General features: G+C 38.2%; 3 protein-coding genes and 1 pseudogene across 3 annotated transcripts; 3 read left to right on the plus strand and 1 right to left on the minus strand.

The window, feature by feature from the left end:
* Positions 1–472: 472 nt before the first annotated feature.
* Positions 473–4,169, plus strand: LOC114725104 (cytochrome P450 98A2-like). Its single transcript, XM_028911566.1, is given in 4 exon segments — positions 473–1,177; positions 2,827–2,852; positions 2,854–3,225; positions 3,348–4,169. Coding segments are annotated over 4 exon segments (1,527 nt in total). The 5' UTR covers positions 473–693; the 3' UTR covers positions 3,993–4,169.
* A 128-nt stretch (positions 4,170–4,297) lies between these two features.
* On the minus strand, positions 4,298–6,187 carry LOC114725107 (cysteine proteinase inhibitor 12-like; annotated as a pseudogene).
* A 1,143-nt stretch (positions 6,188–7,330) lies between these two features.
* Positions 7,331–12,888, plus strand: LOC114725102 (protein kinase and PP2C-like domain-containing protein). The gene is made up of 12 exons (XM_028911565.1): positions 7,331–7,689; positions 8,046–8,163; positions 8,333–8,499; positions 9,102–9,169; positions 9,284–9,507; positions 10,070–10,121; positions 10,924–11,467; positions 11,692–11,761; positions 11,864–12,083; positions 12,164–12,268; positions 12,368–12,463; positions 12,550–12,888. The coding sequence occupies exons 1-12, from the start codon at positions 7,575–7,577 to the stop codon at positions 12,742–12,744; spliced, it is 1,974 nt and encodes a 657-aa protein (XP_028767398.1). The 5' UTR covers positions 7,331–7,574; the 3' UTR covers positions 12,745–12,888.
* Positions 12,889–15,938: 3,050 nt separating this feature from the next.
* On the plus strand, positions 15,939–16,613 carry LOC114725109 (zinc finger protein 6-like). The gene has a single exon (XM_028911569.1). It carries the CDS (start codon positions 15,939–15,941, stop codon positions 16,611–16,613), a length of 675 nt encoding a protein of 224 aa, XP_028767402.1.
* The last annotated feature ends 336 nt before the right edge of the window (positions 16,614–16,949 follow it).

The raw sequence follows: 16,949 nt of genomic DNA on the forward strand, positions 1-16,949 counted from the left end.
AAATTGAACGAAAGGGGTCCACATCATCACCAACCCTTGATTCTTTCTTTCTTCACTCATCCACAATCCACGCCCCTGCGGTGCTCCTCAAATCAAATGTCCCCACACTTCTCCCTCACCAACCGCTCCACTATGCCCCTCCTTTCTTTATTCTCACCCTCCATCTATTATCTTCCATCAAACATAATTTCTTTTATATATATCTATATATAGACCATCATTTCTTTATACGCGACCCTCGTGTATTTATAATATTAATACCAAACAGTATCCGGTCCAAAAAAAAAAAGGAACCCTAAATCTAGGCACTTTTTTTTTTTGTTGAGGTTGCAAGTTTGATCTTTTATAATTATGACGGAGTTTTTTAAATTGAACAAAGGATGATAAACAACAACAATAATTAATTTACATTCAAATGATAAAAACACAGGCGGGTTCCTGGCACCCACAGTTTGGGATTCCGATTTCTGTGAGTCCCCCAACTCAGTAACTCATCCTCACTCACCTTCCCTCCCTCGTCCTCACGTCATTCATTTCACTCAATTCTCAAAACAAGCCTTCCCTATTTTTATACACACAATAATCCATAATTCAGTTCACCAACTCCCTCCCCTGTCATCGTATATATCAACCTCTCGCTGACCCCTTACCTCTGTTCTCAACTTTAGTTTCCTCTCTTCTTCTTCTTCTTCAATGGCGTTACTTCTCATATCCATCTCAATCCTCGGCCTTTTCCTCTGCTACCAGCTGTATCAGCGCCTGCGCTTCAGGCTGCCTCCGGGCCCACGCCCCTGGCCAGTCGTCGGCAACCTCTACGACATCAAGCCCGTCAGGTTCCGCTGCTTCGCCGAGTGGGCTCAATCCTATGGTCCCATCATATCGGTGTGGTTCGGCTCCACCCTGAACGTCATCGTTTCCAACTCGGAGCTGGCCAGAGAGGTGCTGAAGGAGCACGATCAGCAATTGGCGGACAGGCACAGGAGCCGATCGGCGGCCAAGTTTAGCAGAGACGGGAAGGATCTCATATGGGCTGATTACGGGCCTCACTACGTGAAGGTCAGAAAGGTCTGCACGCTCGAGCTTTTCTCTCCCAAGCGCCTCGAAGCCTTGAGACCGATTCGAGAAGACGAGGTCACCGCAATGGTTGAGTCCATATACAGGGACTCCACAAATCCTGGTATGTTTGCTTTTTGTCTTGCCCCTTTACTTCATTCTTTCTCTGTTCGTCGCCCTCTTCACTCGCTAATTCTTGCGTTTCTTTCAAATTTTTGTTATTCCACATGTGATCTGAGTGCCTTTTCCCCCTCGTTATGTTTCTAAATTCTCCTTCTTCACCTTCAAAATTCTAAATTCTTCCGTTGCGTTTTGTTTTGCTCTCTCCTCTCTAGTAAACACTAATGGAGAAGCAGGGATAGTTTACACTGTAACTTCATAAATGTTTGGTTTGCCGATTAGATTCCAGATATCAATCAACGTTCATCTATAGACGCAGTAATACATAAATTTGGTATAATAATGGCTTTTATCAATCAGATCGAGGGCATAAAATCGACATCAATATATGTATACAATAACACCTCTGTTGAGTTGCTCGCAAGTTATGATTTGCAAAACTCTATCTATTGAATTTTATCCAATGCCCAGAAGAGACATGACCGAGGAAGAAATTAGCCTTTTCTCACCTTAAAAGGGAAAGAAATTAAAGTGAAATTCTTTATTTCTTTATGGTGATAAATTATAAATACAGGACTGTTGAAATAATAAAAAACGATAGGGGTATAAATTTCATACATGATTCTATGGTTTTTAAGTAAATCATACCCATGATGTCATCATATTTTCATTTATCCAGGTCTAATAATCTGATATGAAGAGGAAAGGGCATATAAATCTAAACTTTTTGTCGTTAAATATTGTGTATATTTTGATGCATATGAACCGAAAGTTCAGATGCCCTGTCCAAACAAAGACAAGTCAATAGCGAGTAGCCGACTTGATTTTTTTTCCAAGTATTTTAGGCGATATTGATGCTTCATCTGTAGCGATGACTCATCGCCCGGAAGGAAACGTGCAATCCTTAAACTGTTGAACATATTGGATGGTGTACCTTTCTTTTTTGTCCTTTTGCTCCATATTAAGAGTCCTTATCTTGTTTTCGTAAATGCTCTTCTATGTTTAGTTCATACTTTTTAGGTAGTCTTCCTTTTCATTCAAGGAAGGGAGCCTGTGATGAATAAAAGAGCAGCCCACCCATCAAAATCAAACATTGAATTAAGCTACTCAGACACATCAAATGATGGTTATTAAAAAAAGAGGCAGTTATATACAATGTTCTGGAAAACTAACGTCCCAAAACTCCTATCATCTGTCTCTGCTAGCCGATGCATTAATTTCTATCTTCTTCTTTCTTAAAGTTTTGTATGTTAGAATAATCTGAACAAATTGAGAGGCCATTAATTTACTTATTTGGGTGTGGCTGTACTCCCACCGTCTAAGATGGCCACCAAAACAATTTAACAATTATTACCGGAGAAAAATTAAGAGGGTTGGCAGGATTGGTGGGGATTTTTTTTTTTTTTGGGGGGGCCAACTGAGTTGGCTGGACCTTGTTGCTAGACTTATTTATTATTTTTCAGGTGATAAGTTGCTGTACTTGTTTATCACGTTAAACCTACTGCACTCTTTGGTGAAAAGTCAGCGTCTTTCACGAAAAAGAAGTTTGATTTGGATGAAAAAGATTTATTTCTAGTTCACGCTTTTTTCACAAGCTTCGGCTTGTTCACTGTAAATGTAAAAATGAATGGAGATGGGAAATTGGCGGTGCAGAAAATGAAGGGAAAAGCGTGATGGTGAAGAAAGTACCTGGGAGCAGTGGCATTCAACAACATAACAAGGCTGGCGTTTGGAAAGAGATTTGTGAACTCAGAGGGGGTGATGGACGAACAAGGAGTGGAGTTCAAGGCCATCGTGGCCAATGGCCTCAAGCTGGGAGCTTCTCTCGCCATGGCCGAGCACATCCCCTGGCTCCGCTGGATGTTCCCTCTCGAAGAAGAGGCTTTTGCCAAGCACGGCGCTCGCAGGGACAGACTCACCAGAGCCATCATGGAAGAGCACACTCAGGCTCGTAAGCTCTCTGGCGGCGCCAAGCAACACTTCGTTGACGCCCTCCTCACTTTGCAGGACAAATATGACCTTAGCGAAGACACCATCATCGGTCTTCTCTGGGTATCTCTTCTTTCTCTTTCTTTATTACTTTGATTTGAAGCTTGGTTTGTTCATTTTTTTGCCCCACTGAAAAAAACGATATGGATTTTAGTCATAACCTCTTTATTCTTTATTCTGTATAGGACATGATCACTGCAGGAATGGACACGACCGCGATATCGGTGGAGTGGGCCATGGCTGAGGTGATTAAAAACCCCAGGGTGCAGCAGAAGGCGCAGGAGGAGTTGGACCGGGTTATCGGGTTTGAACGGGTCATGTCCGAGCCCGACTTCTCTGGCCTTCCTTACCTGCAGTGTGTCGCCAAGGAGGCCCTTCGGCTGCACCCTCCAACTCCGCTCATGCTCCCACACAGAGCCAATGCCAACGTCAAGATTGGAGGCTATGACATCCCCAAAGGGTCCAACGTGCACGTTAATGTGTGGGCCATAGCTCGTGATCCGGCCGTCTGGAAGGACCCATTGGAGTTCCGACCCGAGAGGTTCCTTGAGGAGGACGTGGACATGAAGGGCCATGACTTCAGGCTGTTGCCTTTTGGAGCGGGTCGTCGGGTGTGCCCGGGAGCACAGCTCGGAATCAACCTGGTGACCTCCATGTTGGGTCACCTACTTCACCATTTCTGTTGGACCCCACCGGAAGGAATGAGGCCGGAGGAGATTGACATGTCAGAGAACCCCGGGTTGGTGACCTACATGAGGACCTCACTACAGGCCGTGGCCACCCCCAGGCTACCCTCTCACTTGTATAAACGCGTGCCCGCCGAGATATAACCCTGTGAATTTGGCTACCCTTGCTGCTTTCCAGCACTATCATTATAAGTCAGTATCAGGATGCAGGGACATCCTTTATATTGGTTTCCATTTGTCTCCTTCTAAATTTTGCACCGATATAAAATGTTGAAAAGTTGCAAAACATGAAATGAAACAATAGAGTTGAATTCCAGTGCAGCAGCGACCAACATTGTTTTGTGGCTTGTTCAGATGTGGGGTGGCAGCATGAAGGACTAATGGCCAATATCGGCTGGATTCCTGTATGTCATAAAATGGCACATTGATAAAAATCACGGGAAAGCTTGGAGTCAAAACTAAGTATATATTTACATATGGAGAACGTTACATGAGGGTACTTTGTAATGTCTATATACATTGACAGTTTTATTTTATTTTTTAATAATAAAAGACAGTTTTCATGCTCGGGGAAGACTAAAGAAGCAACATTCCACACAAAAGCCAATTTAAATCCTAATCAATTCAGGACTGATCTTGCCGCATCTGGCTCAAATAGAACCTTCCTCCCCCCAGCTGCTTATACGTCTCTTCCCTAACTCCCCTCCTAACGTTCAGAAGCAAGCTAAATTTGACATCATCTTTAGCGACCTGCATCAAGCCAACGCATGGGGATAAGGAAGAGATTAGCAACGACCAAAAAACAGTAGATACAAATGAAGGACAATGCAGGCAAGTAATGATCGGAAGAAGGGAGACAGCGCACTTAAATAGAGGAAGAATGTGATCAACAGAATTAGACCAGTAGGAGACCCAACCTTGGCCTTAGCCAGAACAATCTCAAGAAGCTGGTAAGGAGACAGAATTGGACTTCTGGGCAATAAACTTAACAGCATAACTAGGCGCATCATTGACATCAGGGTCATGTATTGGCACATCATGCCATCCTAATCTGTGTCCATCTTAAAAGGGCTACCAACTTTGAGAAACATAATACCTCTCATATTTATAAAAACACACACAAACACTAAATAAAAAAGGAGCATGCTTGGCATTTAATTTTTAACTTTTAAAACACAATTTCAATTATATTGTGAAAATTTTCCGGAACCCCCACTAGCTATAACTCACAGGGAACAAACATGGCATAATACCTACATTTACTGCCAGGAAAAGAGATATAGAAATCAGAATCAGCTAGTTACCTTTTTTAACACCAAGGTCTGAAGTTGTAAAGGGAGAGATGTCTTGAGCATACTTGAATTCCTCCAACTGCTTGAAGTTCATCCAGGGCTTCACCCAGATTTTGGCTTCGTATATTTTCCTTTTTCCCGCATCACTTGCTTCCATCGTAAGGTGGTATAACTTACCAGCTACCACCTGTTCTTTGGCTTCCAACACCCGCGTAAACTCAAGAAGTGAATTCTGATTTCAGATAAATAAAAATCATGATTGCAGCTGAACAATTAATTTAATAATCTGGGAGGGGGAGGGTTAAGTTGGCAAGCTATGACACGACCACCCGCCGATTTCATTGGATACGAATGAAGAAGGGAGTATATCAATCGGTATTTAGGAAAAGCACTAAAAAAAATCTTTATTTCTCCTCTCTCTTTCAGCTTACGAACAAGAAAAAATGATGCTACTTCTAATATCTCAATATAATTCATATATTTCAAAACGAAACAGGGAGAAGAGGAATTTTTTTTTTTTTTTTTTGGGGGGGGAGGTTTGTTTGGTGAAAGAGAAGAAACCTAAAGGGATAACTTTCAATTAACAATTACAAAATAAACAAGATTACCGAACAAAGAAGAAAACGCAAACGGGAATCCCTCGACCTGGGTCAATAGTTAGAGAACCGCGAAATCGAAAAGCTAACGCATCAAAACTCATGATTCGATCATTCGGGAGAAAGAATCGCAATAGATAAAATCAAAGACAATACCTCTTTCTTGTTGTGCTCTTCAATTGCGAAACGAGCAAGGCTGTCGATCTCAACGCTGTTATGAGTGCCCTCTATATTGTGAATCCCTCCCAATTTCATCCCAATGAACTCGTCCCCTCTGGTGCAATAAACAAATTCAGAAAACCCACAGAGAATAAGGAAAGCACCAAGCAATAGCAAAAAAACAGAGAAGCTAGGGAGCTTCATTGTCGCCGCCCAGTTCTTCTCCACGGCAAATGGAACCTAGAATACCGGTTTCGCAACTTCCGAACTTGGCTGCTAAGGCGGTTTTGTGTTTTCTTCGTAAGACAGAAAGGCCGAGGGTCTTTCATAGGCCCAAAATCTGATTATGTCGGCTTGCATTATCAAAGTGGTCCTTGTACTTGTAGATTGGGCTTTGATGGGCTTCATAATTGCTTTTATAACCCACGTTGATACTGGGCTAGTTAAGTCATGACTGAAAGATTAGTAGATTCAGTTTTTTTGGGCCTGAAGAATTTGACAATTAAGTCATCTCCAGTTCACAATGTGGAGACGGAAAATTATATTTCATATTTATATTAGTAACAGAAAAAATGATTCGCCTGTTAAAATATTATATTCATATTTCATCGTTAAAAAAAACAATCCAGTTTCCTTAAAAATCTCCCATTGAGACTGGCAGCTTTCGGATGACGTCAACCCTCACGATAATTTCCACCTCATTATTATTTTTTTGGGAGAATCATGATGAGTTCCCAACCAAAGAAAATAGGGAGAATTATCACGAGGTTTCAAAAAAAAATATATATAAAAAGTCTTAATAACAAATGATCAGCCTAACTTGTTAACAGACTTTAAGGTAATTTTATCATTTCCTGAGAATCTGATTATAATTCTCTCCAGAAAATAACTACAAAAAAAAACTCAATAACAAATTAAAAAATTTGTCATTTTTATTATTGAAAATTTTTAGTTGTTATATTTTCTTTTGAGATTTTATTGCAGTTTTTTTTTTTTTTTGCCTTTTAATCACATTCATGGTCACGTAATAGTGCCGAAGGAGAAAAAGCCACCCGCACTCTACTATTTGATTTTGAGGTAATTTATTGCGTTTCATCTTGTTAACAACTCGTGTGAATGGTGGATTTTTTTATTACAAAAAATGAGAATAAATCCTATTTATATATTTTAATAATAACAACATTTTTATTCACAAATTATAAAAATATCGGCTGTATTGTTATTCTATTATACCCGCATTTAAATTAAGTGTTTCAATCCTTAGTTTTAATCCTCAGTTTTTTTTTGGCAAAAAAAAATCCTTAGTTTTTTACTAAATGAGCTCGAGATGTATAGAAAGCTATTGATACGAGCACTTATCATATGAGTATCTCAAGTTTTAATGACGAGCAAAGTCTGCTTTTGTTGGTTTCTGGACAAGTTGTTGCTGGGCGAATGGGGAGGAGGAGAGGGAGAGAAGGCATGAGGCGGCCAAACAGAGGCCACAAACAATTGCAACACGAAATTTCCATCACCAAAAACATAATACAACAACGGACCCCTCTCTTCCGTTTTCCGTTGTCTCTTTCTATTTGTATTCTTCCTCTGCCAGGCCTCTCACCCAACTTTAAATTCTCTGTTTCTTCTTCCGCCACCTCCTCATCTTCTACCTGCAGCCCCGAGAAGAAGCTCTGAAAGAGATGGGTTTGGAGATTATGGTGCCCAACACGTGCATTAGGGGCTGCTGTTCCAGCACTTCTATTCCTCTCCATGTTCCTCCTTCCTCTTATTCTCTTTTAGCTCCAATTGCCAGAGGTAAAGCCTCTGCAGTTTTAAGCTTCTGTCATTTCCCAAGTTCTGACTTTTTCTTGTTTTTGAGAAAGAATTAGGACTGGCTTGAGAGAGAGATACTGTAGAAGGGCGTATCTTTTCATGAACATTCCTATTGATTACTTTCGCTTTTGGATCATTGAACCGTTTAGCTCTTCTTTGTTTGAGCCAAATGTCAGTTGTAGTTTTTCTTTAAAGAGTTGCGACTTTACATTTCTGTCATGAGAGTGATGACATGAGGCATGTTTGGATGTTTGATCTGCCGCTCATTTTAATTCAGCCCGTGCTTGTGTTTCTCTATTGAAAATAAGTTGTAACTTTGCTTATAATGGCAATCATAGGGGCGGAGAGTCTTGTGTACGAAGGGACTTTAGATGGGAACAAGGTTGCTGTCAAGAAACCTATCCTGTCAACTACGGAAGATATCAACAAGTTCCACAAAGAATTACAGCTGTTATGGTCTCTCTCTCACGCAGCATCTTCTGTTTGTATAATCCTATTGGGGTCTTTGCATGTTTGGAGCGTGTTATGACCTTTACCCTCATCTAAAAGATTTTGTTATCTCCAATCATATTTATTAGGCATGCAGCTTTCACCTCACAGTTTTCTTTGTTCTTAAATAATGCAGCAAGTTAGATCACCCGGCGATAGCAACGCTAATTGCTGCTCATGCAAAGCCGCCCAATTACCTCTTTTTCTTCAAATTCTATGAATCTCTCAACCTTGCACAAAAGTTACACTTGGAAGAATGGACCCCGAGTGTCAGTTACGCACTTATGATAATAATTCAGTTAGGTATAGTTAAGATTTTGTTCTGTTTAGAAATTACTTTCAATAAATCATCCTTATCTCAATTAGTTGTTTAACGGATCAGCATATGGGTTGGAAGGTTTTATCTTATGATCTACCTCATCAGTTCTTTTACCAAATAGCAAGACACTAAATTTCTTGGACTTTTTGGACTACAAACAGAAGTTTAAATAGAACGATTAGAAATAGTTTTGTAAGTTCTTTGCATTTACTTTTCTACAGTAGCTATTAATGTCGTATGTGTTTTCTTGAAAAGGCGATTGCCTAATAGGTGTTCACTTTTGACGTTTCAGCCCAAAATTTGATAACTAGCATATAAATCTATTTGCAAATTTGATTGGTTAATTGGCATTGTAGCTTCCTTTATAAAACTCAATTAAATATATTTAATTATATTCACGAAATGGGCAAATAAAGGAATTGAAAAAGTTAAATAATTTTGGAAAATACTTTCAAATGTAGACAGGGGATCGTTTGCATCAAACTGTTATCCAACCATTGTAGTTTGAAAACTGTATTCATGCAAGGAAATTGTACAAGAATAACTAGTCTGACAGTTCTTTTCCTTCCCATCACTTATCTTGCAGCTAAAGCTTTGCAGTATCTTCATAACCTTGGGATACTACATAGAGATGTGAAACCAGCAAATATTCTTGTAAATTTCTCCCTATCTTTTGATCATTAAGTTGTTTGGTGTTGTTTTAATATTTGACAGAATTATGCAGTAATTATGCATTAGCCAACTAACCATTTTGTCTCTGTGATGCAGCTTGACGAAAATCTTTATCCACACCTCACAGATTTTGGTTTGGCAGAATACAAGAATGACCTTAAGAGAGTTTCTCTTGAAAATTGGAAGTCTTCTGGCAAGCCGACTGGTGGTTTTCATAAAAAAAATATGGTTGGAACTCTAATTTACATGGCTCCTGAAATATTAAAGAAGGAGCTGCACACAGAAAAATCAGATGTCTACAGTTTTGGGGTGACAATCAAGTAAGAGACAATATCACTTCTATCATTCCATTTTGTTTGTTTTTCAGGAAAGCTAAGTGAATTCAAGGCAGTTGCCAGGTTATATCTGATGCTTTTCATCATCTACTATTTTAGAAATGTGGTGGTAACATAATTTCACTAGTTGTGGTTAGCTATTAAGGCTTGATAAATTGCGTGGTTTGGTTTTCAAGTCTTACAAATGCATTTTAGATTTAAAATATGTTTATCCAAACCCCCCTCTGTCTGGAATAAGGTTTGGCTTCCTAGCACATCTTTTTACTTTCTTCAACCAGTGCATTTACATAAAGATACAGAGTAGAACATAACTTTTCAGGAAATCAAATTTGAATGCAAGATTGCTTATGAATGCTAGATGGCAGTTTGCTTAAAGTATTAATTCTGACATCTCACTTTGCCACATAAGCTGGTCATGATACCAAATAAGTTGATGCTTGAGCGGTTCTATTTGGTCATAACTCATAATTAATAAGCATATATGTATAGTTTTTGTTTTCTAATCAAGTTTCCGCTTTGCATAAGACGTCTGTTGTATTTGTTGCAGCGAACTCCTTACAGGTGTTGTACCATATACTGATCTTCGTGCAGAAGCACAGGTCAGCCTATTTCTTACATGGGTACTTTGTTATGCTTGCAATATCATGTCACGTTCTGTATGTTATATGACATGCTCACATTATCTTTGCATCTTTTCTTTTCTTTTCCTTTTTTTTTTTTTTAATGTGTGAAGATGAGCGTTGCCCTATTTTTGTTTTCTAGAATTTTGGTGTATTTCCTTGTCATCATTCTTAAGGGAACTTTGGGTCACTGATAAGACTAGTTGGGGTTTCTGTTTTGTGAAAAAAGATTATGTCAACTTGTCAGTAAGTATTTTCATTACGTATATTTTTAAAAATATATCCCGAAAAAATTCACCCTTAAACAAATCTGGATATAGTCTATATTCTTATAACTCAATGAAAGTTGTTATCTGTGAGGTTTGAATGATTCTTGGATGGGGTAATGCATATGGTCTATTTGGGGTAAGAAATCATAGAGGAAGGGTCACTTCCGTACATGATCAAGTGATGCTTATTTTACAAAAGGATCGGTTAGAAAGTAAAACCTGCTAGAGCTTGCCATATGAATTATATATTGCCTTTATCATGATATTATTTTCGTTTGAAACGTTCAACCTTTAAGTTACAAGAGCATAAAGCGGAATTGTGTCCTTTTCTAAGATGGGCTTTTGTCATTTTGTGTTAGAAACTAAAACTTCTGCTGGGATTGCTAGTTATCATGTCGGAATTGTTTGTTCTGCATATTGGAAGCATTCCTTATCTAAATATTTTATTTTGAGTTATTGACATGCGTGCTATCACAATTTGTTTAATTATTATTTTTATATGGCGCTGGCAGGCTCACACAGTACTCGAGATGAACTATACAGAGCAGCAACTAACAGCAGCTGTTGTTTCTGATGGATTAAGGCCAGTCCTTGCTGCTCAGGAGTCGGGTGTACCTTCAAGATTATTAGCATTAATACAGAGATGCTGGGATGCAAAACCTGAAAATAGACCTTCCTTTGATTATATAGTTAAGGAGCTTGATTCCATCATTGAGCACAGAAGGGACGGTGACGATGGACACCTCAGACCTTGTAAGTTGCGTGACAATCAGGTTGTAGACGGGAGCAATAATCACCTTCAGGCTTATCAAGAGAGCATTAATTGGTCTACCCTGGGAGAACTTCTCTCAAAGAGATCCTCCAGTGGAACTGATTCTAAATTGAGAACCTGGCATAGGGCTTTTGATGAGCCTTTGGCTCACTGTCCAACACTTTCTTGGGGATCTTATGCTACCTGTGCGAGAAGGGAGACCATGGAGGACACACATTTCATTCTTCCCAGCATGTGCAATGAAAAGGACGTACATGCTTTTGGCATCTTTGACGGCCATAGAGGTATTCGCTAGTGTTTTAGTATCAGTATCCGCATTGTTTTAGGATATTATTATTACAAGAGCATCTAGCCCATTCACTTTAATTAATGCGAGACTGCCTGAACTCCTGGCTTCGGCATCCCTATTGAAGTTAACTTGAGAGAACTGAAATATCAAAGTACCCCGAAAATTTTGAACAAAGCAATTTCAAGCTGATCTTAATGAATAAATTGGCACCCCATGCAGGTGCAGCAGCTGCTGAGTTTTCTGCTCAAGCCTTGCCAGGATTCCTGCAAGCTTTAGGTTCTATAGGAAGGTACGTTTCACTTGAGATTCTCCCCCTTCTATTTTTTCCCCCTTCTAAGTTATGTTCCTGTATATTGAGGGATAGATTGCCTTAGCATGTTCAAATATGCAGTCCAGCTACCACACTCGTTGAGGCATTCCTTAAAACAGATTATGCCTTCAGAGAAGAGCTTGATTCCTGTCGTAAATCCAGAAGAGTCACCCAGAAGGACTGGCATCCTGGCTGTACAGCGGTTGTCACTCTTGTAGTCAGAAACAAGCTTTTTGTTGCTAACAGTGGTGATTGCAGGACAATCTTATGCCGCGCTGGTTCTCCCATTGCTCTAAGCAAAGTGAGTTAAAAGCAGCTCTATTCCTTTATTTCATTCCTTTAAATACCACCCTTCTCGCTAATCAGGTCTTATCTAATTAGGATCATGTTGCAAGCTGTCCTGAAGAGAGAGAGCGTGTTATTCGTAATGGAGGGCAAGTTCGCTGGCAAGTTGATACCTGGAGGGTTGGCCTTCCTGCACTCCAGGCATGTTGTTCAAACTTCCAACCAGCAATTTGTGAATCACGAGTTCTGATACATTCATGATCAGTTGCTTGCAAGTGAAGTTAACTCTCTTGTTCACAGGTTACACGTTCCATTGGGGATGACGATCTGAAGCCGGCTGTAACTGCAGAACCGGAGATAACTGAAACTACTCTATCCTCAGACGATGAATATTTGGTAAGGAGTGTCATGAAATGTCTTGTTTCTAGCAATACTGTGATATGAATATTGTGGAAAGGTAGTAATGAAAAGATTGTGATCAGGTGATGGCGAGTGATGGACTGTGGGATGTGATGAGCAATAAAGAAGTTATAAGCATAATCAAAGATACAGTGAAAGAGCCAGGAATGTGCTCAAAGAGATTGGCTACCGAGGCAGTGGAACGAGGTAGCAAAGATAACATTACGGTCATTGTGGTTTTCTTGCGCCCTGTCTCTACAGCAGAGAGAATTTATTAGGACACCTAAGAATTATATTAACGTGGTGCCTTGCGCTTATTTGTGTCATATCCGTACTTCCTACGCTGTAGGTAGACCTTAGAGGGGTCAATTTTTATTTCTCCCTAGTGCCCGTTTGGTTCAAAGAACCACAGGGAACGTAATGCTAGGGATAAAAAATGTAATGGCATAATAATTATAGATGTGTGTACGTTGATTCATGTAAATTTGAATCCAGATTACGCAATCAAAGTTATGTAATGAGGATTATTTGATTCGTTGTAATCAGATTAACTTGTACTACTTCTGATCCTAAATATAAGAACTAGTTGATTAATCTGGGTAGATTCAGGAAATAAGTTAGGTTAGTTATTTATAATAAATAGTTATAGTATTTCCTAAAATATCATTGTTAATTAAGTGTATTGGCTAGAACAATTATTATTAGAAAGATCATCTTGGGAAAAAATGAATAGATATGAGAGACAATATATTGGGGTCTTATATTTAAGACCAAAATAAAAGTCAAACGAAGTCTTATATTAAATATTGGAGATAGTACTATTTTATTTTGTCAGCTGAATGTCTGAATTAGCAAGATGCATCTATGGAATTGAACCAAACATGCCACTAAATTTAAACCCACTCTCTGATCTCTCCCCTCTCTTTGGGATTGAACATTAATTACAACGATTCGGGAAACAGCTCATTAGGATAGATAAACAATACACCCCCTTTAAAAACGTATAAGAAGTTTTCTTCTCTTATGGCTCGAGAAAATTCAAAATTATGTCTATGTATAGAATTATTATGTCAAGTGGATTCATAAAATCATCAAATTCATTAGACTATGATTTAAATTAAATACTTTTTGAACCAAGCAAACCACTAAATTTATGTATAATTGGCAGTCAAAATGGTGAAGAAGTGAGATGTTCTGACATGTTTATCATTGATGGCAATTCTGGGGATAAAATATTAAAATGCACAAGATTATGTATATTTTGACCTAGTCAAGATTGTATGTATCATGACGCCCATTTGCTATTAGGGTGATAGTAAGATTTTCTATGGTTGTATTTTAAAATAAATAAGGAAGTGTTTTTGTTTTTTCCCGTTTTTTGTAGTTTTTAAGTAATAGTAAGCTTCTATGTCTTTAAACTTATCTCTTTTGAGATATAAAATATAGATGATGAGTCCTTGCTAACTAGGTGTGTTTCATCCAAAAAATTATAAACCACAATCATAACCGCGTTCCTTTTCAGTTCCAATAATCTGTACCATTCGTCGGCAAAACAAACAATAATAATAAATAATTAAGTTTCCGTTATATCAATAACTATTGCAAAATAACCGTACGGTCAATAGTCAGCAGTCAACACTCGTGTGGCGGCCTTAAAATGGAAGCTAATGTTAATTGATTCATTGTCATCGGATGGAAAATATTTTCAGGCCGAACAAAGTCATATAAAAAATATTCATAATATTATATACGGAAATATAAAAAAACTGTGACAGTTATATTTTTATAAATAAAATTTTTATGCTCAAAATTTCTAATGTATTTAACTAATATGTTAAAGTTAAAATAAAGTATTTATTTTACTATCTGTATAATCACTCAGGTGAAAAAAAAAAATCGTATCATCACAGGCTCAGGCATAAAAAATTTACTTTTTAATTTCTTACAGCATGATTATAAATTCATCATAGCCTGACCTTCAATCTCCAGTCTATAATTAATTAGTCAAGAGGAACTAAATTGATAAAGTGCGCATAAGAATTCGCCTCAAGGCCATGAATCACTTCAATTAAAACCCTAAATCATCATCAGTTCACATTATTCAGCTGAGTTTTCACTTCAGTCCAAAAAATCTCAGTTTTCACATCCAAAAAATATATATAAGGGAGAGATCAGATCGAAGACGACGAAAACTCCAGGAAGCTCTTAATCAGCCCTTGAAGACCTTCCAAACCTGCAGAAGTTAGCATCTCAAGCTTTCGTTGCAAGTTTTGTAATAAGATGTTCTCAAAATTCGCAGCTCCATTCCTCCCGCCGTACTGAAACTCCAGAGCTTGATTTGACGCCTAGCCTTTGAACTTATACGTGACAATTTAATGATTTGATTTCATATTCGGCAGCCAATAATTAGTTTTCTCTTATAGCATAATTTATTTCCTAGTTATAGATAATAATCTGTCCTTTTTTTTTAAAAATTTATTACTGCAGTATACGTAAAACATAACTAATTTTCTCAAAGAACGATAATGAAGCATATGCGGTCGATAGTTGCATGAACGAACGGTGTTGGTCATGTTTGCAAGAATATTATAATTAAATAAATAAGTACTACCTCTCATCTTTAGGAGTAATATAAAAGCTAGTAGAATAATTTGAGTAGATTAAAAAAAAAATAATTTAGTTATTTTTAATAAATAAGTATTGTATTTCTTAAAATATTTTACTAATCAAGTGTGTTAGTTAAAACTACTATCTGGACAAGAACTATCTTATGTTTAAGATAAATATAAATTAAAATAAATAAATAAATATAAAACCAAAATAGATTGGGATCTTATATTTAAGATCAAAATACAAGTCAAATTAGCTTTTATATTAAGAACCGAGTAGTAGTAAGTAGTAATTCTTTATTCTAGATTAACTTTAAAGTACTAGCAAAAATGATATTTAATCCAAAATTGAAACAACACTAGTGTGCTGTTTTTAATTTTTTGAAAAAAAAATTACACGATGAATTGAAAAATACATTCCCGGTAATTAATCAGACTATAAGGAAACATAGAGTCTAAACACACCCACCCCCTCCCCAAAAAAAAAAACAAAAAATTATATCAATTAAATACATGAACAAAAATTCTAAGGTGCTTATGTAATGTGTGTAGACAACATTATCTACATATTATGAAGTGTTTCCCAAGCATTTTCCTTAATCCTTATGTCAAAGACCCCGCGAACTCTCCTTAAACACCTTACTATGTAAAGCATATATGCGTTCCACTTGGTCCAACACAGATATATACATTTCCTTCCATGGAAATATGCAATGTTGTTCAGTCTCTTAATAAATACCCCCTCCTCCTTCATAACCCATACCCAAGTACCTTCTCTTTCTCTTCTGAGAAATATTAACCACAACGATGTCAGATAGAGTATCCTCGGCGATTCTGAGCACAGGAAGCTCATTAAGCGCAAGATGAGTGAGGAATCATCAGAGCCACCTTCCATGGAGGCCAACTCATCAGAGGGGCTACTGACTCTGAAGCTGATGGTGGGCGAACCCTCTTCATCATCAAAACCATCCGAGGATTGTAACAACGAAAAGATAGCAGAAAGAGCGGAGGCCAGTAATAATAATCAGCAGCGAAAATTCTGTTGCAAGTTTTGCAGCAAGAAGTTCCATAGCTCTCAAGCTCTGGGCGGACACCAAAATGCTCACAGGCGTGAGCGTGTACTCAGCAAAATTGACAAAGAGCTTGATATGGGCACTTTTGGACGCTTTGGTCCTCACTTTTGCCCTTATTATTCAACCATGGCTGGTCTTCCCTTCACAGCGTCGCCTCCTTTTCATCCGGGGCTTCATCACCACATGAGCCCAGTGGCTCGTTATGGCTCGCAAGCGCCAGCCAACTCGGCCCTAGAGGCGTTCCGGTTCGGCTCAAGAAGCTCCTGGGCTGAAGAAGGAGCGGTTCAACGCAGAGCAAATCGCAGAAGCAATAATAATGTTCAGAGCTCTTCTTCACCTGCAAACACAAAGCCAGATGAATCAGGAGGCACTGGTGCAAGTGCAAATGTTGGAGGCTTCGAGAGGAACTCATATGTGGGAAGCATTCATGATACACCATCAGCCTCGACTTGTCTCTCAGTCTAACAGGCCAATTAATCATATTACTGATCCTTAATATGAGATTTAATCTGTAATTCAGTTTGAACTACAAACTAAATCTTATACTAGTCGGTGTTACTTTAGTTGTGAAGCAGTGAAATGCGTCGACATAGTGTATTGTCTTATCTCAATCGTTTTGTCGTTATATATATATATACTGGTGTTTGTTTTGTTGGGAGTAATTTCAGTTATATATGAGGCGTATATAGGGGGTGTGGATCTTGTATGTATATCTAAGAATTGATGTCCTGCTTTTTATATGGCACCTTTGCTTTATTGGTTTTATGTATCTTACTAATTTTTGTGTTTCCAAATTAATAA

The sequence above is a fragment of the Neltuma alba genome, unplaced genomic scaffold, assembly GCF_004799145.2.
Source record: "Neltuma alba isolate B1F8T4 unplaced genomic scaffold, ASM479914v2 tig00012226_pilon, whole genome shotgun sequence".
NCBI lineage: Eukaryota > Viridiplantae > Streptophyta > Magnoliopsida > Fabales > Fabaceae > Neltuma > Neltuma alba.